Source organism: Balaenoptera musculus, chromosome 11 (assembly GCF_009873245.2).
Source record: "Balaenoptera musculus isolate JJ_BM4_2016_0621 chromosome 11, mBalMus1.pri.v3, whole genome shotgun sequence".
Taxonomy (NCBI): Eukaryota; Metazoa; Chordata; class Mammalia; order Artiodactyla; family Balaenopteridae; genus Balaenoptera; species Balaenoptera musculus.
The window spans coordinates 23,700,037-23,727,165 of NC_045795.1; the positions used below are offsets into that span (position 1 = coordinate 23,700,037).

At 55.1% G+C, this 27,129-nt stretch overlaps 3 protein-coding genes across 9 annotated transcripts; 1 reads left to right on the forward strand and 2 right to left on the reverse strand.

Moving 5' to 3' along the window:
• The first annotated feature begins 120 nt into the window (after positions 1–120).
• On the forward strand, positions 121–2,182 carry SAPCD1 (suppressor APC domain containing 1). 4 transcript variants are annotated; one of them, XM_036868288.1, is made up of 5 exons: positions 121–251; positions 504–644; positions 1,141–1,236; positions 1,339–1,428; positions 1,523–2,182. In XM_036868288.1, exons 1-5 carry the CDS (start codon positions 138–140, stop codon positions 1,616–1,618), a joined length of 537 nt encoding a protein of 178 aa, XP_036724183.1. In that variant the 5' UTR covers positions 121–137; the 3' UTR covers positions 1,619–2,182. The 4 variants fall into 4 exon arrangements, 3 of the variants coding, with proteins under 3 accessions (XP_036724183.1, XP_036724181.1, XP_036724182.1); XM_036868286.1 differs by having other exon boundaries at positions 1,339–2,182; XM_036868287.1 differs by having other exon boundaries at positions 504–639; positions 1,154–1,236; positions 1,339–2,182.
• Positions 2,183–2,378: 196 nt separating this feature from the next.
• VWA7 (von Willebrand factor A domain containing 7) lies at positions 2,379–12,209 on the reverse strand. Its single transcript, XM_036868277.1, is given in 18 exon segments — positions 2,379–2,851; positions 2,957–3,131; positions 3,334–3,473; positions 3,555–3,856; positions 4,191–4,283; positions 4,394–4,546; positions 4,665–4,797; positions 5,262–5,447; positions 5,940–6,056; positions 6,484–6,596; positions 8,578–8,747; positions 8,862–9,057; positions 9,520–9,630; positions 10,250–10,346; positions 10,848–11,129; positions 11,455–11,481; positions 11,483–11,710; positions 11,979–12,209. Coding segments are annotated over 17 exon segments (2,682 nt in total). The 5' UTR covers positions 11,696–11,710; positions 11,979–12,209; the 3' UTR covers positions 2,379–2,677.
• A 237-nt stretch (positions 12,210–12,446) lies between these two features.
• VARS1 (valyl-tRNA synthetase 1) lies at positions 12,447–26,789 on the reverse strand. Of its 4 annotated transcripts, XR_005021778.1 has the most exons (31): positions 26,443–26,788; positions 25,826–26,247; positions 24,497–24,631; positions 24,263–24,401; positions 23,908–24,032; positions 23,738–23,825; positions 23,434–23,534; positions 23,171–23,298; positions 19,569–19,733; positions 19,241–19,322; positions 18,630–18,749; positions 18,437–18,545; positions 18,250–18,344; positions 17,921–18,011; positions 17,544–17,668; positions 17,356–17,459; positions 17,111–17,269; positions 16,906–16,996; positions 16,683–16,788; positions 16,527–16,597; positions 16,312–16,437; positions 15,905–16,009; positions 15,754–15,822; positions 15,586–15,664; positions 15,334–15,461; positions 14,796–14,951; positions 14,438–14,644; positions 14,243–14,354; positions 14,067–14,147; positions 13,822–13,977; positions 12,454–12,591 (listed from the first exon to the last, which is right to left on the reverse strand). XR_005021778.1 is itself a non-coding variant. In XM_036868275.1 (30 exons), the coding sequence occupies exons 2-30, from the start codon at positions 26,210–26,212 to the stop codon at positions 12,523–12,525; spliced, it is 3,798 nt and encodes a 1,265-aa protein (XP_036724170.1). In that variant the 5' UTR covers positions 26,213–26,247; positions 26,443–26,787; the 3' UTR covers positions 12,447–12,522. The 4 variants fall into 4 exon arrangements, 3 of the variants coding, with proteins under 3 accessions (XP_036724170.1, XP_036724171.1, XP_036724169.1); XM_036868275.1 differs by having other exon boundaries at positions 12,447–12,591; positions 13,822–14,147; positions 26,443–26,787; XM_036868276.1 differs by having other exon boundaries at positions 12,447–12,591; positions 13,822–14,147; positions 23,738–23,822; positions 26,443–26,786.
• Positions 26,790–27,129: the final 340 nt, after the last annotated feature.

Below are 27,129 nucleotides of genomic sequence, written 5' to 3' on the forward strand. Positions count from 1 at the left end.
ACTTCAGCCTGAGACAGACCCAGCAGGAAGGGCTCTGGGAGGCTGAAAGACTAGGCAGGACCGGTGCAAGGCTGGGGGAAAGGGAGGGACCAGCCCTGCACCAGTGGGTGTGGCTCCACCCTTCCCACCTCAGAGCCATGGGGAGCCGGGGTCCTGGTGGGCTGCCCCTGGTGCAGGCCCCCTACACGGTTCTGCTGCTGCCACTGGAGACAAGCCGCCAAGACCCAGGGGCCCAGCGCTTCTTCCTCTGGGTGAGTATCAGTCCCGCAAGAGGTCCCGGGGAAGCCCCTCTCCCTAGATCAGTCTCCTGCAATTCCACTCAATTTTGAGGACTCGTAAGTTCAGCCCCTTGCTTTCCCTCGCCCTCCAGGTCCTCAGTGGCCAGTCTGGGCTCACACTCAGTGACCAGATAGTGAACTGAACCAGGGGTTAAGAGTAAGGGCCATGCATGGCCCAGAACCCTGCTGTGGAGTGAGTCAGCCTCTGCTTCTTGCCTTTTTCAGCTGCAGAGGATGCAGGCTCTGGAGCGGGAACAGGATGCCCTGTGGCAGGGGCTGGAGCTGCTGGAGCATAGCCAGGCCTGGTATGAGGGCCGTCTGAGGGAGGCCCAGCAACAGCAGCTATATCTGGGGGCCCTTGGTGAGGTATGGGGCTGACCCACGGTATGTGCGGGCAGGGGTAGCAGGGACATGTGGACACAGACTGACACCATCCTGGAAAGGCAGGAGTTAATGGAGAGGGATCATCAGTTGGAAGCAGCATTGTAATGACAGGATGCCACCAAGTGTTAGGTCGGTTCATTGTTGGGCCTAGAGGAGGCTGGTCTGCATTCCATTCAGAGGGACACAATTTGGCTCACTCCATGGAGATGGGGGAGTGGTCTGGATTGTTCCAGTGAGTCAGGGATGGACAGGGAGGATCCAAATAGAGAAACCGGGTACTATGCTATGTGAGGGGGTTGGAGGAACTGGACTATTAAAGAAATGGAGTGGAGAGTACTGGAATTTCCCACCTGCCTGGCAGGGAATTGGGATGAGGGGATCCAGACGGAGGAGAGGAATGACCTGTGGTGATAGGAGAAGAGTGGAAGATGGTACTCGAGTTTTCACCACGTTGTCTGCCTCTAACTCCTCCTTTTAGAATTTTCCAACAGATTTACACTCAGAGCCTGGTGGCCCCCAGTTAGCCCATATTCAAAAGGTGAACATCTGTTTGCAGAACCTGATTCAGGGGAAGGTGAGTTTATTGTTTTTAGTTTACTCTTGGGAAGTGAGGGTAAAGAGGGGACTTGGGGTCAGCACTGGTCTAACAAAACAGCGAATTCCCCGCCCCACCCAGTTCTCCCCGCATCCCCTGAACAAAGCTAGTTCCTGCGCCACCCAGGACTGGAAGGGAAGGCCAAGGAAGCAGAACGTGTGGCAGCAACATGTAAGCAGTAGAGGAGTGGGGGGAGGGCGGAAGCCCTGGCCCTCAGTGGGAGGGAGGGCACAGACACCCAGGCTGTCTCCCTCCTCTTCTCCAGGTGGTGTCAAGGCAGCAGAAAGGAGTCACTCAGCCAAAGGGGGAGATGGCTCAGCCAGGGTGCCCCAGTGGACGGAGGGGCCCTACCCGTGTCTAAGGTCTCCTCTGGTTCCCCTCAGTTGTGCTGGCAAGGCTGAGTCAGAACCCCCAGCCTCCTTATTCTGCTTCTTGACTCAATGGCTAAATGGCTCCAGGTGGCGGGTCAACTGAAATCCAGACATCTTGGTGTGAAGTTTCTTCTCCACTCCTGAAAACTTCCATTTCATCTTTTTGGTATCTTACGCTCTCACTCTTCCCTATATGATGTGCATAAGTGATCTTTCTTTGAAATCTCTCTGGGGAGAAGACATGTTTATTGGCACTGTCCTTCAACTTTAAATACAAAAATAAAATATAAGCATTTCCAGAATTTCAAAAATAAAATAGAAGCGTCTCCAGAATTTCAATAAAAGCAATTCTATAAATAACACTTTTCGGTAGGAGGTGGGGTACCCTCTTCCCCACTTACAATCTTAGTCACTGCCCCATGTATCTTCCCCTCTACCTGAGCTTGGGAGAGCATGAATAAGTAGTGAAATAAAGATGCTACAGAGGGCTTCCCTGGTGGCGCAGTGGTTAAGAATCCACCTGCCAATGCAGGGGACATGGGTTCGAGCCCTGGTTCGGGAAGATCCCACATGCCGCAGAGCAACTAAGCCCGTGTGCCACAACTACTGAGCCTGTGCTCTAGAGCCCGCAAGCCACAACTACTGAAGCCCGTGCGCCTAGAGCCCGTGCTCCGCAACAAGAGAAGCCACCGCAATGAGAAGCCCATGCACCACAACGAAGAGTAGCCCCCGCTCGCCGCAACTAGAGAAAGCCCGTGCTCAGCAACAAAGACCCAACGCAGCCAAAAAAAAAAAAAAGACGCTACAGAGAAATAGAAAGCAACTTTCTCCAAAAATGAGTCTGGTTTGTTACCCACAAGGGTTAGGGAAAGTGCATTGTGGGAAAATCCGTTGCCCTCTATCCCAATCTTGGAAAGGGACAAGTGTATGAGAAGGAAAACCTCCATCCCACCTGGGAGAGGTAGGGTCCAGAGGCCCATGTTACCTTCTTACCAATGGGGCAAGATGGCAAACAGTGCCAGAGACCCATCCCTCTAGGGGCTGTTGTGTCACCAGGAGGCCAGGCCTAGCAGGAGCAGCACTGCTCCAACTGTGCCCCACCAGGGGTTGCTCACCAGCCCTCCCCCAGCCCTGCCCGGAGTCACCAAAGTGGAAAGATGAAAGGCAGGGCTGGTGGTTGTGAGGACAGGGTCAGTCGAGTGGACAGGGGCAGGGAGCTGGTCCTGGGGAGAAGAGGGAGAGGCTGTCAGGGTGGCTGCACCCAAATAAGCCTGCACCGCCCTCCCCTCACCCTGCCTATCGTGCAGTGGAAAGTGGGGGCACCTCACCTGCGGGGCGGGGCCCAGCACCAGGAGCCGGAGGAAGGCATGGGTCGGGGGCACTGTGCTGGCTTCTCGATCCGTCGCGGTCACAGTCACCATCACCACGGAGTCTGAGGCGGCTGTGTCTGGTACCTTCAGCCACAGGCACCCCCAGGCGGACTCGTTCTGTTCCAGGCGAACCCTGGGGAGTGGATGCCGAAGTCCGGCTGAAGCCGCAGGCTCCGAATAGCTGAGAGCCAAGGGGTGGAGCCAAGCGCAGGCTGGGAGGGGAGTGAGGAATCTGAGCGCCAATTTGAAAGGGCCAGAGGAGCGAGTACCAGATCCCATGCCCTGGGAATAGAAAGATGGGACAAGAAGGGAGCAGGAGGTTTCAGGGGCTTCACCTGGAGAGGTTGGAGGTGAGAGCGAAGCTGCGGTTGACGTATGTCCTAAGATCGAGATCCTGAGGGCCCGAGAAGCTGGCGATGCGGAGGCTGAGCGCGGCCTTGGTGCCCGGCGCCAGGAAACCCGGGGGACCACTGAGCTGCGGAGGAGGGCCGGTCAGGGGAGGAGCAGCAGGCCCTGTTCTCTCCAGCCGCAGCCGCACCTTCCGCTGGCATCTCACCTCCAGAAGGACAGGAACTACAGCACAGGGCTGGGGGGCCGCCCGGTGCAGGCCCTGCCCCACTCCGTCCTGGCCAATCAGCTCCAGAGAGAAGGGTCCCGCGGTGGACAGAAGCGTGGGCGGTAGCGAGGCAGCGAGGAGACCTCGCTCCCGGGGTCCCATGGGCTCCAAAGGCACCCGGCCCAGCTCGGCACCGTGCGGGACCCCTCGAAGGACGACGTGGGAGAAATGCGGCAGAGGATCTCCAGGGTTTCCTCTGGAGCCCAGCCCTGTCACTTCTACCAACAGCTGGGTCTGGAGACCTGGGACAGGGGAGGGGAGGAAAGAACAGTGGTCTGCGTGAGGTTTGGAGACAGGGAGAAAAGCATGAACGGCTTTGAATAGGGGTTAGCTCTGGGGGGTATGGATGGGGAAAAGGGGTTACCTCTATGGGTATTGATGGGGAGGGCCAGGAGGGAGTGCTGGGATGCTGGAAATGTTCTATAGCTTGAACTGAATGACGGTTATTTTTTATTATATAAAATCCACCCAGCTGTACACTGTAGTGCACCTTATTAAATGTTATAACTCAATGAAAAGCTATATATATAATATATATATATACACAAAACAAGTTAGGGGTGGGGACAGATGTACCTGCAACTGGTTGAGTCAGGGGGTAGAGGCCAGGGTGGGGTCCATCCTCCCTGGGGATCCCAAAGTGGAAGAGGAAGTCCAGGGAGGTCTGGGCTGAGGGAGGGCGAAGGCAGTCAGAGACCTTCCAGAGATGAACATGACTGATATTGCTCTCTGAGCTCTGCAGTCTCCCCTTCCTTTCCCAGGAATATCTCCCTCCTTACCTTGCACTCTCACCCGGGAGGTACCCTTGGCTGTGACCTGGATCTCCCAGGTTCCTGTCTGCAGGGGGTCATTCATGCTCACCATCCAGAACTGCCCAAAGCGGCGAGTATGACCTAGAGGCCCCTCACCTTCCTCCTGGCCCTGGGAGACCCCTGGATGGGTAGTGGGGGCAAGAGATTGTCACAGGAGAATTCCTTTCCCTTAGTACATTACCCCTCATTCTCCAGTCTCCATTCTTGCCTCTGCCTTGAGACACACACGTGGAAGTACCTGCAGGGTTTCTGATCCAGAAGCTGCTGACCTCCCCATGGATCCGGACTGTGACCCTCTGGAGCAGCCCATCCACACTGAACACAAGTGGCCTCTCAGGCACCACAACAGGAGGCTCCAGGGGAAGGGTCACCTTGAGGGGGCAGGACCAAAAAATGGGGGAGAAGATAAGGCATGGAATGAGGTGGGAACAAAGACAGGAGAAAGAAAGGTAGAGACAGAAAAAAACTAAGTAACACATGGGATACCAGTGAGAGAGGAAGGACCAGGGATGAAGCTATGATCAATGACAAAGTTGGAGGCAAGGAATTAAGGATGAGGCAACCACTTCTTGCCCCCCTTAAAAGATGGCAGGACTTCCTAGAGTAGCCGCGAAGACAAAATACTGGAGGCCAAGACTGGGGGTGGTAGTACTAATATGGAAGGAGCAGTGTAGAAGGTGGGTAGCTGTGGATCTCAGAGGGGGAGAAACTTCCTTTCCCACCCTCTGCCTAGAATGGCAACTCAGCAATGGGAGCCATTTGCTTTCTCCTACAAGAAAGAGAAATGCAGTGTCACCATCATCCCCTCAGTTCTGAGCTGAGCCCCCACACTTACCAGGTCAGCTATGCTGTCCCCAACAATGGCTGCCACATCCCGAATGTACTGGTCTTTGGTGAAGATCACCTCTCCTCCTGAGGCCAGCGCCACTGCTTCATATGGCTCAAAACGCAGAGGGGACAAGACCTCACGCCGAGGTCGGCCCTGAACCCTAGATGGGTCTTCAGTCACCAGGAATGTGACCTGTGCCCGGAAGAAAGGCCAGTACTTGAAGTTTCCATTTGCCATCTACCATTGTAAATAAGGATCTCCTGTGCTCAAGCTTTCTACAGAGCTGATGATTGGTGGTAAATTCTCTGTCTACCCTCTGGCTGCTACAGCAGGGTCTCCCAATGACGCAACCCCTGGGCTTCAATTAGAAGTTGCCATTCCCTGTAACTGTCACCATACGTCATCCACATAGTGGATTTTTGGCAATCAAATCTCCAGTTCTTCAAACGGTTTATTGGGGGCAGATTCATATAAGAATTCAGCATCATTAAGGGTAGGGCCTCCCACTCTTTAGTATTGTTAAAGGGATCTGGAAATGTTATACTCATGGTCCACTTCTCCCACCCCCAAGCCAAGTCTGGTTTAACCACCCTAGTGTGAGTGTGACCCTTGTAATGAGAGTTGTCCTGCAGTTTCCCACATCCCTGGGTGGCTAACATTGAGTCTCCCACCAGCTATGCTTACTCTGCAACGCCGCTCCTGAGTCAGCGATTCCACCCGGTTGGTGAGAAAGGCATCCTTGGGGGAGGCGTCAGTGAAGACGAAGATGTCTGAGAGTGGAGGTGTGTGCAGCAGGGCCAGCTGGCAGGGGAGGGAAAAAACTGGTGTTAAAAAATGGCAGCAGTGGGACTTGCCTGGTGGCACAGTGGATAAGACCCCACGTTCCCAATGCAGGGGGCCGGGGTTCGATCCCTGGTCAGGGAACTAGATCTCACACGCATGCTGCAACAAAGAGTTCACATGCCACAACTAAGGAGCCCGCCTGCCACAACTAAGACCTGGTGCAACCAAATAAATTTTTTTAAAAATGGCGGGAGTAGGGGAATGGGCAGAGCAAGGGAGGGCAGAGTAGAAGGCAATACGGCCCTGGAACCTGGAGTGAAGCGAATGGGACTAGGTTCTGAAGATGGGGTGGAGGGATGAGGTCCCAGGGAAGCTCTAGTTCCCTTGATGGTGGGGCCTGGAAAGGGGTGGGGGGAGAAGAAGAGAAGGGGTGGGGAGGGCAGACCTCCAGGGCTGACAGGCACATCTCGGGCTCATCTCCACCTCCCAAGGCATGTATCTCATTGAGTTGTTGCCAGAAGCTGTCAGGGTCACTGGTTGTAAAGACGGGGCCAAACCCTGGGAAAGGAGAAAGGAGATTGAGATAAGTGAGAGGAGGGCTCCCCTCATTCCCACCCACGGGCATCTCCCCAGTCAAGAGGCCCCGCTGTGCTCCTTGGGTGGACAAGTATTGAGATAACAATATTCCTTTATATTTATACTGACAGGGTAGAACAAGGCAGAGGCTAGGTACCTCTGGTGGGAAAGTGGACCTCATTTCCTCACAAAATGGTGGCACTTCCTGTGGTCCTGAGTGGGCCTTTTTGGGTATATGTGTAAGTATAAAAAACAACTGGTGGGGGGACTTCCCTGGTGGCGCAGTGGTTGAGAATCTGCCTGCTAATGCAGGGGACACGGGTTCGAGCCCTGGTCTGGGAAGATCCCACATGCCGCAGAGCAACTGGGCCCGTGAACCACAATTACTGAGCCTGCGCATCTGGAGCCTGTGCTCTGCAACAAGACAGGCCACGGAAGTGAGAGGCACGTGCACCGCGATGAAGAGTGGCCCCCGCTTGCCACAACTGGAGAAAGCCCTCGCACAGAAACGAAGACCCAACACAGCCAAAAAATTAATTAATTAATTAAAAAAAAAAAGTACAGAGTGACTGGAAAACATATAAAAAACAAACAAACAAAAAAACAACTGGGGGGAATTCCCTGGTGGCTCAGTGGTTAAGAATCTGCCTTCCAATGCAGGGGACACGGGTTCGACCCCTAGTCCGGGAAGATCCCACATGCCAGGAAGATCCCACATGCCGCCGAGCAACTAAGCCCGTACGCCAAAACTACTGAGCCTGCACTCTAGAGCCCGCGAGCCACATCTACTGAGCCCACGCACCACAACTACTGAAGCCCGCGCACCTAGAGCCCGTGCTCCGCAACAAAGAGAAGCCACCGCAATGAGAAGCCCACGCACTGCAATGAAGAGTAGTCCCCACTCGCCGCAACTAGAGAAAGCCCGTGCGCAGCAACAAAGACCCAACGCAGCCAAAAAAAAAAAAAAAGCCAACATAGGTAACGAACAAGGACCTACTGTATAGCACAGGGAACTATATTCAATATCTTGTAATAACTTATAATGGAAAAGAAACTGAAAAAGAATATATATAACTGAATCACTTTGCTGTACACCTGAAACACTGTAAATCAACTATACAACTAAAAAACAACAACAAAAAAAACTGGGTCCTCAGTTTCCTCACAGAAAAGAGAGAGAAATAATAGTACTTACCTCAGAGAGGGTTATTGGGATGATTAAATGAGTTGATTTTGTAAATCTTAGAATAGTGCTTTGACACATAATAAGTGCTAAATTCTTAATTATTCACTTACTCGTACCTTTATCAAATATGTGATAAACCCCTTTTGAATGTCAGCTACTATGAGATTTATATAGGCAGATCAGACTCAAATCCTGCCCTTAGGGAATTCTCAATCCAAATTTTATTTGATGATCATTTCTACCCTGGGAGATAGGTAGGATAAGGCAAGTACTAATCCATTTTATGGATGATGAAGTTGAGGAAAGAGAGGTTAAACAATCAGCCTAAGTACACACAGTAAGTGCTGGTCAACCCAGGCCAGATGATCTGACTTCTATTTAGCGGGGAAAGGAATATGATGTAACTAGCTGTCTTAGACATTTCACAGAGGCCTGGGCCCACCAACCCCCCACCATCTTCATCCCAACCTCTGTCTACAGGAAATGGAGAGAACTGAAAATGACTTATTAGAATGGAAGCCTAAGAAAGCAGAGGCTACCTGCCTAAGCACCCATAATGATTAAACTCATATGGAAAGTGCTGTCATGTTGGAAGCAGTGGAAGAAGTGGCTGATTGTTTCCTATATGCACACAAGTACCAGTAAAGACTCACTCAGGACCCTAGGAAGTGCCTCCATTTTATTATGGAAGTGAAGCCATTAGGCCCACTTCCCTACCAGTGGCATTTACCCCTTGCCCTGGACTTCCCTCCACTATTCCAGCCAGACCCCAGTTACCTGGGTCATGGAAAGGCACCAGGACATAGTGGGTGGGCTCCATGGGGCCACCCCGTCGCTGCTCCACAATGTGGCGAGCCTGGATTTTGGCAGCGTTGATCTCCTCGCCCATACTGCCTGTGGTATCCAGGACGAAGCTCAGGCTGGAGGCTGGGGTGATGTCCAGCAGCCTGGGAAGCAGGCCAAAGATACAGTGAAGGGTCTGCGCACTTGTCCCCAGCCCCTGGTTTCTCAACTCTGGAGCACCTACCTATTAAGGAGCCCATCCCCAGGAGGCCACTCACCTGGAGAAACCCCTGTCTCCCAGGCGGCTTCGTAGGAGGCTGAAGGCCTGGATGGAGGCCAGAAGGGCCAGTTTTGCGGCCTGGAGGTGCAGCATGTGGTGGGGGGAGAAGCCTGGGGATGTGCTATCCTTGTTGATGCCTCCCCGTGGTGGCTGGGAGCTGCTCTGGTCAAAATGGCCCCCATGGCTACATTTCCCTGGGTTGGGGAAAGGGATCTGGAGGGTGGAGGTAAAAAACCCACTGCCTCCTAATAAAACGAGGCCCTCTCTGACCTGCCCTGACCCTCTCACTCCTCAGCAAAGGATAAGCAGAAAATTATGATACTTTGTAGAGGGCAAATCTGGAGTAAATCTGGAATGATTAGTTACCACAGCACATGGTGGATCCCCTGATCCCTCCGGTTAGTCCCCAAAAGCTGCCCTCGGGCACTGAAGTCTTATCGGCAGTGTAAGAAGCTGCTCCCACCACCCCAACAATCATGGCCACCTCAGTGGACCTTCCTCCACCCGCCCCCCCTCCCAGCATCCTCTCCTTCTTCCAAGAAGTGATGCCATAGGAAATAGGACAAGGGCTCTACAGGACTGAGGTCCCTAGGGAGAGGGTCAGGGGAGAGGAAGTGATTTCTCCCCTTACTTCTGGGGGCTTTCCTGTCTGGTACCTGGAGGTTTGGAGGGATGAGTTCCAAAGTAGCCAGAGGTGAGGAGTGTGAAGCCCAGCAAATTCCCAGGGCAGCTCAACTCCTCACAGTCGGAGCAGGTAGGATCGCCCACTGGGAAGAGAGGGCAAGGGTCTAGCACCCAAGATTCTGCTGCCCCTGACCTTTATCCCTGTCCACCCAAACTTCTTCAGCGTTTCCTCTCGACTGGAGCAAGGCGAAAGCCCATAGGTACCCTTTGCAGGTACCCTTCCAGGCTTTCTGAACTAAAACCTGGAGCTCATGGCTGGCAATGAGACTTAATATTTGAGACTGGGACTGTGCTAGAAAACCCGGAAGTGTGGGGGGGACCAATCCTACGGGAGTGTGCCCTCTGTGAGCTGTGGACAGGAAGTGAACCTGTACTAGACAGGAGGCAGCTTCCGGGTCACAGTTCAGTCGGAAGGATGAGGGGACTGAGAGAGAAAGCCCCGTGTGATCCAGCGGGGGGAGGCAGCCGCGTGAAAGACAGAGAACTCCCTGACGTCTGCAGATCTGGTCCTGGCTCTGTCCTCTGCTGCGTGACCTTGGGGAAGCAGCTGACTGGCCTTTGGCTGAACCGAGGGACCGCACAGGTGGTTCCAGAGATGAAGCCATGTCGCATCCTATTTGACCCCAGGATGTGAGGTGGTGGCTGGATGGGCTGAGAGGCGGCTCTGTGGGCTCACCCTTACCAGTGGGGTCCTGGCCGTACCTTGTGCCAGGTTCCGCAGTCCCTGCCTTGGCCAGAGGAGGTGAGGGTGTGGCTGCTGCTTCCCCAGTTCCACCCAGTTGCTGTGACTGTAGAAATCCTGGTCCCAAGAGAAAGGAGAAGGGGAAGAAGCACTAGCTCACTGTTCTCACAGTCTCCAGCCCTAACTCCCCCCTCCTCCCAGTTCCCCAGCCTGAAAGCCTCCTCCCACCCTGCTACTCCTTCAGACACCCCAAGTCCCCTCCACTGCTCTCTCCCTTGCCCAGAATAGAGCTTTGCCGAAGTGGGAGCCTCCCACGTTTCTTCCCATCTCACTCAGAGCCCAGCCAGAGGCCTTTCAGTGGCCTGCACAGCCCACCTCTTGACCTCAGCACCGCCCTCTCTCACTCACCTGCTCCAGCCACCAATGCCTCCCGGCTGTTCCCACAGGAAGCTGCCAGTTTGGAGGCGGGGACTAGGGAATAGCCCCAGGGCCTTGGCAAGCAGCGCCCCAGCCCCTTCTAGAGTAGGGGGAGGCATGTCTAAGGAGGCACCATTCGGGAGACAGGAAGACTGGAAACGAAGACCCCTCTGACCGTGACCCCCCCAACTCTGTCCTCACCTGCAAGGCATGAAGCGCAGCCCCGAGGCGCTGGCGGGCCAGGGTGTGGTCAAGGGCTCTGGCTGCCACCACAGTCTCCCCTAGAGCTCCCACCAGGCGTGTGCGCCCCTGGCCCAGCCGCTCGGCGTCAAAGTGCAAGTCAGGGTCATTCCTGGAAGTCGGCAGGAAGTCCTGGGCGGCATTGGCACGAGACACCTCTCCTAAGGCTGCTCGGAACCGCCGGGAAGGAGACCCAGGTCCAAAGTAGGCGGCAAAGAGGTTGTCGGCAAGGAGGGTGCGGCCCTGGGAGGGTGGTAGGGGGCAGGGGTTCCAGGGAAGCCCCTTGGATCGGACCACTGCCTACATTTCCTCAGCTCTGTCACTCAAGGCTGGGTGTGGCAGGAATTGAGGGTGCTGGGCCCTACAAGGGAGGGGCAATCCTGGTCATTCCTAAGGAGCGGGACTCCTGATTGCAGGACCAGGACTCCTGGGTATTGTTGCTGTCAGGAGGGGAGGAGGGAATGTGTGCGTGGGGTCCCTTCTCTGGGCAAGCAGGACCCTCAAGTAGTAGAAGTCCCCCAGAATGGGGGAATCCACCTGGGATGTGACCGGACCCAGGGACGCTCACCAGGAAGTCCTCAAGGCGAAGGGGGGGGCCGACCTGGGGGCGGCTGCTCCAGGAAGAGCTGCAGGGTGACGTTGAGTGCCGCCTCCTCGGTCAGGTCCTGGTGGGTGATGGAGCCGGGGGCAGCCAGGAGGCTCCAGATATTGGGGAAGAAGGCAGATGCGGGGGGCAGCAGTAGCTGCAGCTGCAGCAACAGCAGCAGTGAGGGGCCCAGGTGGGACAGGGGCTCGTCCGTGCGGAGCATAGCTGAGACATGGACCTGGGGAACAGAAGGCTCTCGAGAGAGCAGGAAGCAGCAGATTTCAGGGCAGGCCTGGCTCTGTCTCTATGGGCACCTGCTTTGGCCCCTTAACTGGCTTCCCCGCCCTCTCCCTTCAATCATCCAGACAACCTGAGGGCCTCTCAGACCAATAGGGGCTTACACCTGCAGGGGAAGGGTCTGAGGCTCCTCCCCCAGCACCGCACCCCACACCCCTCGGTTAACACCCCCATGCAGAGGAAGTCTCCTCTCTAGGCCTCTCCCCTACCTGGTTGCTGGGTCTCCAGGCAGGGCCGTGGGGGCAGGGTGTCACGGGGCACTTAGGTCAGAGTTATAATTAACCTAGGCCGGATTCAGAGGAGAGAGGGAGAGGGAGGCCCCGGCAGGCTGCGGGCGGACAGGCAGCCCCTGGCCCCTCTACTGAGGCCTGCCCAAGGCTACAGGCAGCAGCCAGCGCCAGGGCGGGCCTCCCACGGCTGGATGGCTGGCCGCAGTGCGGAGGTGAGTGAAGAGCTGGGAGGAGGAGGCAGCGGGAGGAGGAGGGTGCTAGCAGCGTGACTCAGGCCTGGCTCGGGGCCAGGGCCAGACCCAGAGAGACGCACCTCTCTACCCGCCAGGACCCAGTGCCTCACGCCCAGCCTGCTGCCCTCCCGTTCACATTGGCGCCCCTGAGGATTCAGGAACCCAGCCCCTCAGCACCCCCTCCCCAGCCCCACCACACACAGCTAAGAGATGGTTTTGTGGCAAAATATTTTATTGCTGCCATCCCCATGGTGGAACACTGGGAGTTATGAAGGTTGGAGCTGGGTGTATCACAGCATCTTCTGAAATAGGGAGATGGCCTCATCGACTTTCCTGAGCTCTGCTTCTGTCTGCTGGAGCTGAGGGTGGAAAAGGGGGTGAGTGGTGAGACCCAGGGCCAAGAGAAGAGAACCCCAAATACCCACAGGAGCAGAGGGGTCAGGGACTTCCCTGGTGGCTCAATGGTTAAGAATCCACCTGCCAACGCAGGGGACGCTGGTTCGACCCCTGGTCCGGGAGGATCCCACATGGCGCGGAGCCAACTAAGCCCGTAAACCACAACTACTGAGCGTGCGTTCTAGAGCCCGTGAGCCACAACTACTGAGCCCACGTGCCACAACTACTGAAGCCCGCGCGCCTAGAGCCCGAGCTCTGCAACAAGAGAAGCCACTGCAACGAGAAGGCTGCGCGCCGCAACCAAGAGTAGCCCCCACTCGCGGCAACTAGAGAAAGACTGTGCGCAGCAACAAAGGCCCAACACAGCCAAAAATAAATAAATAAATTTATATATTAAAAAAAAAGAGCAGAGGGGTCAGAGTTGGAAAGATGGGTGAGGACCATGGGCAGGGAGTAGCTTGGGGGAACTGTGTGCTTGGCTAGCCTGCTTTCCCTTAATTCCCCACCTCCCTGTTCTCTTCCACCATCACTGGTCTCCTGGGTCCTGTCTTTTCCCAGAGTGGTCCGTTCCCAAAGACAAAGGGGCTTCAGAGCTCATGTGTGCCACCCAGTGGCTAAGCCCCAGCCAATGACTGGGGAAGTAGAGCACAGTGGTTAGGAACAGAGGCTCTGAGGGGCCCTTAGCCTTCATCTGGAAAATGGTGTTGCTAATACTGCCCTGCCATGAGAGGGCTACTGGGACAATCACGTGAGACAACCCTGCTCAGCCGCCACGGCTCTGTAACTCTTAGCCTCCACTCATGTTTCTCTTTTTGTCCCTGTGGTTTACCCCATGGCTCCTCCCTGGAGGGGTCCCAGGTGATCTGCTAAGCTTCCTGACTGCATTGGGTCAGTCCCGATCCCAGCCCCCCGGCACGTGGATGCCAAGTTCTGGGAACCGAGTGGTGCACGAGGGGTCTGGCTGGGAGGAAGGATGGATGGATGGTCTGCTTCCATCTTCAACTTGCTGTGTGACCCTGGACTGTGCCCCTGCCCTGGCTGTTCTTCATGTGTAAGAGGAGGGATTACGTGGTCCCACCTGCTCCTCCATGGATTGCCTGGGGCCCGGCAGAGCAGACGCAGGAGGGGGTTTGATGGTGGAGGGAGTGATGGGGTGGGAAATGGGGAAGGAAATGCCCACCCACACCACACACCTTGGCTTCATCCGCCTCCTGGACTTTGAGGGGCACCTTGACAGTGTAGCCCGAGGCGGCGCGGCGTTCCCGCAGACGCTGGGCCTGCCGCTGCGCCTCATCGTGCTTGGCCTGCAGTTTGCCCAGCTCCCGGGCCGGGTCTACCAGCCCCTGCAGCTGCAGGTGGACAGAGCAGCGGTCAGAAGCCAGGGCCACAGCGCAGCCCTGGGGTGCAGAAGCCCCCAGCGCCAGGACAGCCACTATACCCGCGCTGGCCAGCGTCTGCACACAGCCCGACACTGCTGACGCCAGGGCGCCTGTGGCCTCATCAGCCACTTCCAGGAAACCTGCGTGGAAGGGAGAAAGGAGACGAGACAGCCACACTGGACACTGGTCCCAGAGTGGGCTGAGGGGACGGGGGACACGGGGGCCTGAGGCTCACAGTCGGGCCGGATCCGGGTGAGGTTGTAGTCGGCACGCAGGGAGCGCACGGCTCGAGTGATGCTCAGGGCCAGCTCGAAGGCGGCTTCCGCCTCAGGGTCCTTCCAGGAGCACTGTGGGGTGGAGGAGGGGGTGAGGGAAGCTGGGGCTGGCTCTGCAGAGCTCCCCGGAGCCCCGTGCCAGGCCATCCCCCTACCTCCGAGGGCTCCGGGTAGGAGGTAACGCAGAGGCTAGGCGGAGCTCGTGGCGTCCGCCGGGGCAGCCTCTGGAACAGCTCCTCGGTCACAAAGGGCATGAAGGGTGAGAGCAGCCGCAGGCCGACGTCCAGGCAGGTGTAGAGGGTCTGGCGGGCGCACTCGGCCGCCACCTGGTCCCCCCCATTCAGCACAGGCTTCAGGCACTCCTAGGGGAGGGGGAGGCACAGGGCTCAGGGCTGGGGAAGGCCTAGCCTCCAGCCCTCGTTGAACTGGTGAGGACCGGGAGGGGGACAGGCTGGCTCAGGGCTCATGCCAACCCAGGGCTCTGTGCGCCCAGGCCCCTCGGCTCCTCCTCACCAGGTAGACGTCACAGAGCTCATAGAGCCAGAAGCTGTACTGGGCGGTGGTGACAGCTGGGAAGTCGTAGGCCTGGAAACCTTGGTTGCTGAGCCTCACAGCTTCAGTCAGCCGGCTGCGGATCCAGCGGTCCACCAGGCTCTCGCGGCCTCCAGGCTTGGGGGGAAGCACCATATCAGGCAGGGGGCCACCATATGCCCAGGGGGAGGGGAGCCAGAACCCCATGGGAATGGGAACCATGGGGAAATCTGCATTCCAGGAGCCTGATGGGTCCAAAGCAACCACCATGTGCCCAGTATCTGGGGGAGAAGGGGCAGGCCCCCCTCCACCTTGTGGGAGGACCACAGTGCCTGAGGCTCTCCCGATGACAATCTGTCCCTATATCCTTCTGTCCCCCCAGCTAGACAGAGGCTCCTTGGGGGCAGGAGCCGGGCTTCCTGACTCTGTGGCTACAATCCTGACACAGCATGGGCCGTGCTTGATGGCAACGATGCAACCTGTGTGCATGCTGCCCACCTCGCGCCCACCAGGCCCTCACCTCAGAGGTGGGTGAAGGCACAAAATCCTTCCCAAGGCCACGGAGGGCAAACTTGGTGGCGTTCCAGAGCTTGTTGCAGAAATGGCGGTATCCCAATATCCGGTTCACATCCAGGTTGATGTCACGGCCTGGGTGGAGGTGAAGTGTGAGTCCACACCGTTCTCCCTCCCAGCTCACGCCCAGGGCAGAGGAGAGAGGGGTGCCTCAGGGAAGGAGGAAGGATGCAGCTGAGACAGGTTTGGGGAGCCGTACCCTGGGCCGTGTAGGCGCACAGTCCAAACCGGAGAGCATCGGTGCCACACTCGGGGATCCCCGCCGGGAAATCTGCCTTCTGCGGGGGAGGAGAGAGCAGGGGGAGCGTCCTGAGCCAGCCTCGCCTGCCTTCTGCCCAAACTCCAGCCCCGGGCCCACCCTCTGTACCTGCCCTTCTTTAGCCTTTTCCACCTCACTGGGATCCAGGTTGCTGTTCAGTAACTGGTCGTGGAGGCCCTGAGGGTGAGGTGGGAGTAGTCAGGGGCCCGCGGCCACCACCCCACAGCCCTTCGGGGCCTGAGCCCGCGCCCAGCCCCACCTGCAGAGAGACTCCGTGGATAACGTCCAGGGGGTCAATGACGTTGCCCAGAGACTTGCTCATCTTCCGGCCGTGGGCATCCCGCACGATGGCGTGGAGGTAGACCTGCGAGGAAGGGAAGGGAAGGCCTGTGGGGATGTCTCCCCACCTAGACCCCAATGCCTGTCCCCCTACCCCTACCTCTGGTTTGCCCCCCTCTGAACCTCAGGCCCCTCGATGTCCCTGCCAGCCCCTTCAGTGCCTTCGTGTGAATTAGAGGTGCTCCCTCCTCTAGGAAGCTGGGGTGCAGAATCACCTAGTGGAGCCCAGGCTGGCTTTGAGACCCCACAAGCCTCCTTGGCCAGGCCCACCCACAGCTGCCCGGGTGAGGGAGGGGACAGCGGGAGGGGTCTCAGCAGTCTCCACACCTCTCGGAAGGGCAGCCTGCCAGTGAGCTTCAGGCCAAGCATGACCATCCTGGCCACCCAGAAGAAGAGGATATCATGGCCCGTCTCCAGCAGCGTCCCCGGGTAGAACACACTCAGATCTTCTGACTGGGGGCAGAGCAGGGCGTGAGTGATGGCGAGCCGAGCACCCACCCCCAAGACTCCCACCCCACCCTGCGCTGGCCCCGGGAATGTACCTGGTTGGGCCAGCCCAGGATGGAGAAGGGGAAGAGGCCAGAGGAGAACCAGGTGTCCAGTACGTCTTCATCTGAGGGGGGCCAGAGGTCAGAGGTCAGACGGGGTAGAGGTGAGGATCAGCCCCCCTCTGCCCCCACCCCAAGGCCCCGCCTTGCCTTGCTGGAGACTGATCTTGTCAGGGGACACTCCAAACTCCTTGGCTGCCTTCTCCAGAGCCTCGGCCTTGGTGCGCCCGCTCACCCAGTACCGCCCATCAGGGTCCTGCCACAGGTGGAGTGAGTATCCAAGGCGGCACCTCTGCCTGTCCCCCCACCAAGATCCAATGAACCCAGAGCCCCCCCAAGATGTGCCAGTACCCAGCCCTGGCCCAGTTCTCACCTCCCCTGGGGGTACAGCTGGGTCACTGACAGTGACGAAGTAGGCTGGGATGCGATGGCCCCACCACAGCTGCCGGGAGATGCACCAGTCCCTGCAAGTGGCAGGGGGAGGGGAGGGAATCAAGGAAGGGCAGGAGGTGCACCGGCCTCTGCCCCGCTCAGCCCCTCGCCCGGTCACCCTCCCCACATCGAGGGGCCTGACGCACCGGATGTTGTCCATCCAGGCATGCCACGTCCGTTGATGGGCCTCGGGCAGGATACGGAGGTCGCCCCGTGTCACAGCAGCACTGGCAGCCTGGGCCATTTCCCCACAGCGCACGTACCACTGCGGCCGCAGGAGAGGCTCCACCACGTCCTTGGAGCGGCTGCAGGTACATGTGGGTGGGGAGGCTGGGTGGTGAGCACCCCGAGAAACCCATCCCCTCCCCCCTTCCCTGGCCTCCACCCTCACTTGCAAAGTGGCACCACCATGGGGTTGTCCTCAATGCCACGGAACAGTCCCCGCTCCTTCAGCGCCGCCAGCACTGCCTTTCTGGCCTCAAACCTGGGCAGACCCTGGATGGGAGACAGGCGCTGTCACGGCCGTGCCAGGTACCCCGCTGTCTCCTGAGCCAGCCACCATGCCCCAGGCAGTCTCACCAGGAAAGGTGGGGGCACGTTGACAAGGGCCCCTTGGGCGTCCATGATGCTGATGGCCTCCAGCCCATGCCGCTGCCCAACCTCATAGTCATTCTGGTCGTGTGCAGGGGTGATCTTCACCGCGCCTGGGGTGTACGTGGGGGTGCCAGGGTCACGAGGGACTCAGAAGAGTCTCTGCCCACACGCACCCCCCTTTTGCCGACGGATGTGGCTCTCAGACCACCCCTGTCCCCCATACCCCTCACACAGTCCCCTGAGAAGCAGCCCAACTCCTGCCTGCTCAGGTGAAGCTTATTTTCTTCTTTGAGAGGGAAGATGCACAGCAGGAGTGTGCCTCATGGCTCCTTCCTCTCCCCACAGGACAGCCCTGCGCTCACCTGTGCCAAACTCCATGTCCACAAAATCATCGAAGACGATGGGAAGGCTCCGAGACACGAATGGGTGGATCACGCTCTTCCCCTTCAGGTGCTGGGGACAGAGGAAGATGCCAAAAACGCACAAAGGGCTGGGCCTGACTCCCTCCTACGCAGGGTCCTGGCTTCCTAACACCCAAATTCCATCTACACGGCCAGAAAACAGCCAGCGGATGAGTTTCTGATCCAATTTCTCTCATCAGCCGGGGGTCTCAGCGCCCATCCCCCCACGTAGCGTGGGGGCCGCTTCAGCCAGCATTCATCCCCCAACTGCGGGCAGCACACCACCTCACCTGGTATCTGGGGTCTTTGGGGTGCACAGCTACGGCCACGTCTCCCAGCATCGTCTCAATCCGAGTTGTTGCCACCAGCACCTCCTCGTCGCTGTCTGGGGTGACAGGAGGCCTTGTGGGCTCAGCGCTGGGCCCTTCCCGCCCCCGAGCCAACCCAGCCCAGGACCCTGGTGCCCCTGGCTCCTACCTGAGCCTTGGACCTTGTAAGCAAAGGAGATGAGGACCCCAAACTCCACCTTCTCCTTGTAGCCAGGCACAGAGAGCAGGGTGCGACCTGTCAACTCCTTCTTATCCACCTGTGAGGCGGAGATTAAGAAGAGTGGCCCAGGGGCTGGGGCTGGGGGTGGAGATGGGGAGAGCCGGGGAGGGAAGGGGCACACCTCGATGTCCGAGATGGCAGAGTTGAGGGTGCAGGACCAGTTGACAAGGCGGGTACTACGGTAGATGACTCCTTCCTCATGGAGCTGGACAAAGGCCTCCGTCACGGCTGCTGACAGTTTCTAGGGGGGAACAGGGGGAGCCAGAGATGGGCCTCGGTGTCAAGGCAGCAGGGGCCAGTGAGACCCGGCCGGCCCAGAGCCCCACTGCCCGGCACACAGACCCCTTTAGGGGCTAGAGGAGAGAAGTACTTTTCTTGAGGGGGAGAGGGCACTATGGGAACACAGATCGGCAACAGCCTGGTGATACTGGAGATGGCAGGGAAACCACTCAGCTAGGGACAGGTGCTAGTGCAGAAAATCCTGGGGGTTCAGGCTCCAGGGGAGGGTGAGGCCCCATCATGTGCCACTGGAAGGAATCTGAGCTCCTAAGGTGGGTGACAGGTAACACAAAGGGCCATGACACGGGGTAGAAAGTGGCATTTGCAGCTGAGCCCTAGTGGTTTCCTACGAGTGGGCCACCTCCTGGGGGAGGGCCCTGGGCATATGCTCTCTTCTGTGGGGAGCTTCCTACTCCTACCCCAGCCCCGAGACCCGCCCCTACTCCTACTCACAGGATCCATGGTGAAACAGGCTCGATTCCAGTCCAAGGAGCTGCCAAGCTTCTTCAGCTGGTGGTAAATCCGGTCACCTTTCCTGGAAGCGGACAGACAGGCCGGGATCAGCAATCAACCCTGGGCTGGAGGGAGACATCAGGCAGCTAATGGGGCAGAATGTGGGGATCACTCATCCCTCTGAAATGGACGTGGGCCCTGGGGCCAAATGACCCTCAGCCTCTGTGGGAGGGTCTGACCCTGCAGCCAGGTTGCAGGTGACAGAGATCTTATCTGGACAGGGGACAGGGAAGCAGGGTTGTGATGCCTGCAGGGACGCTGCACTCACTCCTCCTTCCACTTCCAGACCTCCCGCAGAAAGGCCTCTCGGCCCAGCTGGTGCCGACTCAGCCCCTGCTCGCGCCAGAGTTTCTTCTCCACCACCACCTGGGTGGCAATGCCCGCGTGGTCACAGCCAGGATTCCACAGGGTGGTCTCCCCGCGCATGCGGTGCCTGTGGGAGGAGCATGGAGGAGCAGAGGTGAGCGGGCGGTAGAGCTGCCCCGAAGGAGGAAGGGACTCCAGGCAGGCAGTCGGTGAAGTCGAGAAAGAGAGGGGCGATGGGGCAGGACTCTCCCAACTCTAAAATCATTGTCAGGCAGAGATGTGTGAGGACAGCCAAGGCAATTTGGCAAAAGAAGGACAAAGAGGAGGCTCTCACCCAGCTAGATATCAACACATATGAGAAAGTTATGATTATTAAAAGAAGTTTTCACAGGAACTAGGAAAAAAGTTATAGATTAAGGAAACAAAACAGTGACTGGAAACAGATTCAAGCATATTTAGTATTTGTTAAAGGTGGCATTTCATATCAGTGGAGAAAGGACAAACTATTCAATAAATTTGTTTGGGACACTAGCTAATTGGTTGGGAAAATCGCCCTACTTCCCCATAGCCACAAAAATAAACTTACTTACTTTAAAATCTAAATTTAGTTTGATTTTAATTTAGTTAAAAAGAAAAACCCTCAACTTAAGAAAACAAAACTATGAGAAAAGCATTAGAAAACGGTATCGTTTCCAAAAATTAAAAAAAAGAAGAAAATAATAGGTGATCATGTTTGTAACTTGGAGGCAGGAGAGATTTTCTTTAACAAGACAGTAAAGATTAAGTCAAAGAACATTGGTAAACTGACTAGGTTAAAACATAAAACCTCAGAAAAATAAAATCTCTAAGTTGAAATGCAAGGACTAGACTATTTTGGAGAAAATGACTGGAAGTTAGTAATATTTCAGGGAATTAATCAGGGAATGAATTAGAGAAACAGAGATGGTAGTATCGTGAGTCTTCACCTACCATATTCTGGTACAAGTAAATGTAGTTTACTCTTAATCAAGCTCTGTGCTGATGTGGCCCATAAAGCATTAAACTGTAACGAACTTTTTGGTGACATTTGAGAAGTACATTTTAAAGTTGAAGAGAGGACCAAATTAAGCTATTATTATTGTCAGCTATTACTATTGTTATTAAAAAATGATACATGTTTATGGGACTTCCCTGGTGGCGCAGTGGTTAAGAATCTGCTTGCCAATGCAGCAAACATGGGTTCGAGCCCTGGTCTGGGAAGATCCCACATGCCGCAGAGCAACTAAGCCCGTGCGCCACAACTGCTGAGCCCGCGAGCCACAACTACTGAAGCCCACGCGCCTAGAGCCTGTGCTCCGCAACAAGAGAAGCCACCGCAATGAGGAGCCTGCGCAGCACAACAAAGAGTAGCCCCCGCTTGCCGCAACTGGAGAAAGCCCGCACGCAGCAACGAAGACCCTACGCAGCCAATTAACTAATTAATTTTAAAAAATGAAACGTTTAAAAAAGAGTGGGGGAGAGAAAATTACTATAGAAATACAGTAACACTGTGTTCATACATTATTTTCAATGACTCATCAAACGGCATTATATCCATTACTTTATCAGTCTGTTTACCCCCACTGGGTTTAGATCTCCTTGGCGACAGGACTGTAGCAACTCCGTTCTCTTACAGATCACAGATATTCTTATATGCTGTAATGGATATGAACATTTTCTGACCTTTTCAAGATGTTGTTAAACAATACTATTAAAGAAATCAAGCATGAGAGAGGAAGATAAAAATATTATTTCACTAAAAGTATCTCTTGGGGAGCATATAAATTTGGCCAAAAAAAAAAAATCAATAAAATGTCATGGATATTTGTAGAAAAACACCCTATTCTCTGCAAGAAGAAGAAAACGGAAAAAACATAGGTAGATAGTCACTTTCATTTCATTTTTATATCTTACTGGAGATACTTATGCCTGTATTTCACGTTATTTGTGATTCTAAAACACTGACATGAATCTATTCCAGTTAAGTAATGGGAGTTTCTAATATTTGATTTAAACCATGCTCATTAGAAAAAAATGTTGCTACCTTAAGCGTTCTGTAAGAAATGTTAAACCTTTCCTCACGTAAATAATCTGGCTGTTATATATTATACGTATTTAACACAACTCTGTTTTTCCAACTCTTAATTCCTTGCAAAATGCTAAGTCTGATGTATCCCAGTGCCCTGAGCAGAGCTGGCACATAGTTATGTCCTGTAAATATTTTTGACCAAATTAATTGAGTTAAGTAGGACACTAGAAAAACTTCTCAAAATTTAAAATATAATAAATAAACCCTAGTTTCAATAGATAAAATACTGTTTTAAAATACTTTTTAAAAGAAATTCGTCACCTGAAATATTAGCCTTTGTGGTTGTTAACTAATCAAAATATTAACAGTGGGGGAAAAAAATCAAGTGCTAGAACAGGAGAAAATGTTTATAACATATATAACAACAACAACAAAAATCAATAGCCAGAATATATACATAGAGTCTATAAAGAATCTTCTAACAAAACAATTAAAAAAGTAAACAAACAAACAAAGAACAATAGAAAGATGGGCAAACAATAGGTTCAGACAATTCATACAAAGGGAAACCTGACTGGCCAGGATACATGAAGAGACACAGCCTCACTAGGAATCAGCAGTAACAGAAATAACCATTTTCCCCCCATCACATTGGCAAAACAAAGACAGATAATGTCCAGGGTTGGCAGGGGCACACCTCACATGCAACTCATGGAGTATAAACTGGTAAAGCTGTTTTGGAGGGCAACTTGCCAGCTTCTATTTGTACTCGATAAAGGCATGCCCCTTGGACACAGAGATTTCATTTCTTGGTATCTACGCCAGAGATATGCTTCCACAGGAGCTTGAGAAAGCGTGTATAGGAAATGTGCATTCCAGCAGTTTTCACCAGAGAAAAATTAGGAACAACCATTAATAAAAAAGTGACACCATTATGTAGAGCCACACTAAGGAGCAATGAAGGAGAATGAAGTCAGTCTACATATAAGGACAAGGAAAAATCTCTACGATAAACTCTTAAGGGTAAGAAAAAAGTTGTAAAATAACAAGTTTGGTGTGAGCCCTTTATGTTACAGAGAAGAAAAACCCATTTCCCAAAAGGAAAACTACACATTTTTATGGGTACATGTACATGTAAGCAAATAGGAAAGGTCTGGAAAGATACACATCCAAGTGATAACAACGATGTGTGCTAATTCTTAGGAGGGAATAAATCTGGAGGAGGGTGGTCAAGGAAACTTGAAGCTTTAAATTTCTTACAAGAATATATTCACGTATTTCTTGCTAAATTCAAAATAATGTTATTTTTAGTGGCAAGAGAAGAGTTTGCAAGTGGAAGTGCTGGTTACTTGACCAGGAGAGGATGCTAAGTCATCAGATGGGAGTGACCCAGAGAGAAGTGTAGCACCACCAGGGGGCAGAGCTGAGGGCCCCAGTTGGCAAAGAGAAGGGAACCACAGGAGTGTGGAGCCAGAGAAGGCAGAGGGAACCAGTTGGAGGAGAGGATGGGAGCTCACCATCGGGTCAGGGAGTCCTGGATGGCGTTGGTGAGCGCGTGGCCCAGGTGCAGAGAGCCTGTCACGTTGGGGGGTGGAATGCACATCATGAAGATGCCCCGAGGATTTGGTGCTGACACACTGGAACGCTGACGGGGAGGAAGGATGGGTACTTACTAAGGCCTCATGTCACCTCTTCTGGTCTGCTCCCAGGCAATGTATCCTTCAGCCCTGTCCTTCCCCGCCCCCATCCCCTCCAGGCCTGGGCAGCAGTGCCCACTCACCCCGTACTCGGGCTTGAAGAAGCCCTGCTGCTCCCACCAAGGGTACCAGGCAGCCTCCACGTACTGAGGGCTGTAGGAGTCAGGCATGGTGCCACTGACATCTGAGGGGGAGGAAGGGAAGGGTCAGAGCCGAGGCTGGGAGCAGCTGGGAAGGGGACGAGGGGCCAGCAGAGAAGGACCTGGGACTCTGCAAACCCTCACTAAGCAAAGTAGTGGGAGCAAGGACAGAGCAAAAGGGATAAAAAGAGAAGAGACAAGGAGGGTGGAGGTGAAGAGTGGAGGTCTCTCTTCCTCCTCCTAGTACCTTTCTTTTCTCCAGGTGGGGTTGGGAGGTCATAGGTAATGACCCCAGGATCCCGTTTCTCCCTTTTCTCTGGTTTTGGTTTCTTCTGCTTGGGAGGGAAAGGATATAGGCCCAGATATCAGCCGCTCACCATGGCACCAACCCTCCATCCAGCTCCACCAGCCTCTCACCTCCCCAGGGGGTGGCTGCTGCTGTTGGACCTTCTGCTTCTGTTGGAATTTCTCTAGCTTCTCCCGTTTCTTTGCCTCTTTCTTGAGTTGAGCAGCTGTCTTTGGGGGTGCAGGGACCTCAGAGCCTGGAAAGAGGCACAGAAATGCAGACCTGCTGCGGACCCTCTGTGAATAGTGCTATTACGTCTCAGATGGCCTATTTCAGCTGCCCAAAGGCTCCCCCATGCCGACCTCCCACCTACCCCCGCCCAGCTCCTGTCCCAGTGATTTTGCTATTCCTAAGAGAGAAAGGAAAGTGAGCTGCATGAAAGGCCCCAGAGGAACCCCTCCGCTCCCACCCTCCATCCTTCCTCACCTGGCTGTTGGGAGAGAGGCCTGGCCCCTGAATACAGAACCACCTCTCCCAGCACGGCCCGGAATTCTGGCTGCTGGACACATGTGATAAACCAGCGAGTCACATTACCCCAGATCCGGCGGGCAGAGGGGTCCAGGACCTGGGGTGGGGAAAAGAAATGAACTCTCCTTAGTCACCCTATAGTGAGGTCTGAGGGAACCTGCCCTCATTCTTCCCCAAGCCCCAATGACTCACATAACGGAAAGGCAGCAGCAAAGCTGTGACAGCCGCCAGGTCACCCAGAGTGGGGGCCTCTCCAGCCAAGTAGGTGTGCAGCCTAAGCCACTCTTCCAAGGGGCCCAGGGCCCTGCCCAGGGCCGCCAGTGCAGCCTAAAAGGAGGGCAAAGGGGTATGAGATAAGGCTCGGCCCACCTCAATCCCCACCCCCACTCAATCCATTTGGCCTCCTTCCATTCCCACAAATCACCAGTTTCTTCTTCACTGAAATGATTGTAATAAAAATACTTCCCATTCATTCAATAAATTCCTACTGAACACTTTTTTTTTTTTGGGGCCATGCCACGCAGCATGCGGGATCTTAGTTCCCCAACGAGGGCTCAAACCCACACCCCAGGCACTGGAAGCATGGAGTCTTAACCACTGGACTGCCTACTGAACACTTACATGTCAGATACAATATACTAAGCACAGGAAGTTAAAGATTACATGAAGCAACACAGTAACTGCTTCAACAAATATTTATTAAGTACTTACTGCATGCCAGGCCTTCTCTAATGAATAAGGAGACAATATGAACAGATGGAGCCCCTGACCTGTTGGAATTTACATTCTAGGGGCGGAGACAATAAATGTGCAAATATAGAACGTATTACCCTATTTTTTTCCTAAGTGCTATGAAGAAAAATAAATGAAGCTGAGGGGGAGAGAGACTCCCAATGAGGGGGGGGGGCTCTATTTAGATAGGGTAGTCAGGATATGAGGGAGCAAACCAGGATCTAAGTCATATATTCATTTCATTCATTCATTCAAAAAATACTAAATATCCACCATGTGCTCAATACTCTGCAACGAGCTGGTGTTATAAGGGTAGTAAGGCACAGCTCCACTCAAGAAGAATTTAGTTATAATCTGGTATGATTATCTCTCCTTTCTCCTACTTCCCTTCTTCCTCATTTCATTTCTCCTCCGTCTTCTCCCAGCAACTGTCATCTCTCCTTCACCCAGTCTTTGCCTACAATTCACAGTAACCTCTAACTAACCTCATCAGTTTCAGATTCATCAAACTCTTACTCCGAGACTTTAAAGCACCTGGCACTAGATTATGTGCTCTGCACACATCTTTTCACCTTCTCAACATGTTCTCAATTTTCGTTTTCACAGACAGAGAAAGACCAAGGCTCAGAGAGTTTAAGAAACCTGCCCAAGGTTACCATATCAGGTGGCAATCTGGAATACGATCAACCTTTTTCTATGTCTGACATGCTGTCTTCCTCGCTCACTATCGATTGCAAGTCTTGCTTCCTTCTTCTAAATTTCCCCCTTCCCCTCTGCGCTTCTTCTCACCTGGGGGTCCTGGCCAGAGCTTCGGAGTCCCAAGGCTGGCAGCGCTGCCCCACAGGCGGCTGGTATCAGCTCCGTGTCAGCGTAACTGACCCACTGTTGGACGAGGACGGCTGCCCGACTACCCCCAGGGCCCCCCAGGCCTGCTGGCCACAGCAGCTGGGCCACAGCAGTGGCCCCCCACACCCAGAGCCCACCGGGCCCCTGTTCCAGGGCGGGCAGGCGGGGTGGCGGAAAGGGAGTCCTGCTGGTCGGGGGCGGCTGGAGACAGATGCGGGGGTGGGCTCCTCCCCATCCCGGACCCTCCCCAGCCTCCCCGTACCGAGCAGCTATAAGGGCTCGGAGGCTGGGGAAGGCATCGGGGTGAGGAGAGACGTAGAGGACGGACATGGTTATGCAGGAGGTCCGAACGAGGTGGAAAAACCCTAAGGAGGAAGAGAGACAGGGTAAGACCGAGGGATCCAGGAATCTGACGGGACTTCAAGAGCCGAGGACCCAGCTCTCGGAGTGGCAATGACAGTGGGGAACTTCCCGTGACCGCGGGCCCTCGGGGAGTGTGGGAAGCTCGTAGGAGCCCCTCAGCGGCCGGCAGGACGGGGGTTCGGGCTGTATGTACGTACTGGAGGGAGGTGGTCACACTGAGCCTGGTATCCACCTCATAGCCGGGAGCCGGCCGAAGCTGGACTGGCCTGGCGGCTGGAGCCGGGGAGTCCGGCGGGCAGTTGTCCGGGCGACCGTAGCTCCCTGCGACAGCAGCCCGGGCCGTCGGCGCCCACGTGTGACTGCAAGCGTTTCCGGGCCCGCGGGTCCTGGCGGGGGCAGCCGTGCCCGGCCTGCGTGTGCGGGCGCTGCCCTGACCGACCCTGGCCCAGGGACCACGCCGCCCGCCGCAGACCGCGCTCCGGAGGAACAGCGAGGGGCGCGGGCACGGGGTGGGGGGTGGCGACGCGCCCAGGAACCGCGCTCCCGTCAGGCGCCGCCGCGGGCACCCCGCGCGGGTCCTCGGCCGGGCGGGAGGGCGGTGCCGAGCGGGCAGCTGGGGAAGCGGCGGGGAGGGCGCTCCCTGACGCGGACGCGGATCCATTTGGCGAAGGATCCTGGTGTCCAGGTCTTCCCTGATCCTCATTTCCTCCTATGTGGGAAGAGGGAGTCACGCTGGATGGCCTCTAAGGTCCCTTCGTGCTGAGAACTCATATCTATAGCGGCAACTCTTGTTTGCTAAACGAGTGAGTTAATTCCCAGTCACAACTCTCCACAGTATTTTGTCACTTGTATTTATCTGCATTAGATATTGGGAAAGAGTGTAC

What these genes read in the sequence shown, in the direction of transcription:
- SAPCD1 (XM_036868286.1), top strand. Translation starts at nt 138, where the DNA reads ATGGGGAGCCGGGGTCCTGGTGGGCTGCCCCTGGTGCAGGCCCCCTAC. An exon ending in ATCTGGGGGCCCTTGGTGAG is followed by an intron (nt 645 to 1,140) that starts GTATGGGGCTGA and finishes TCCTCCTTTTAG; the next exon opens with AATTTTCCAACAGATTTACA. An exon ending in AGAACCTGATTCAGGGGAAG is followed by an intron (nt 1,237 to 1,338) that starts GTGAGTTTATTG and finishes CGCCCCACCCAG; the next exon opens with TTCTCCCCGCATCCCCTGAA.
- VARS1 (XM_036868274.1), bottom strand. Translation starts at nt 26,212, where the DNA reads ATGTCCGTCCTCTACGTCTCTCCTCACCCCGATGCCTTCCCCAGCCTC. An exon ending in AGCTCTGTGACGTCTACCTG is followed by an intron (nt 14,645 to 14,795) that starts GTGAGGAGGAGC and finishes CCCCTCCCCTAG; the next exon opens with GAGTGCCTGAAGCCTGTGCT. An exon ending in AGGAGGCGGATGAAGCCAAG is followed by an intron (nt 12,592 to 13,821) that starts GTGTGTGGTGTG and finishes TTCCACCCTCAG; the next exon opens with CTCCAGCAGACAGAAGCAGA.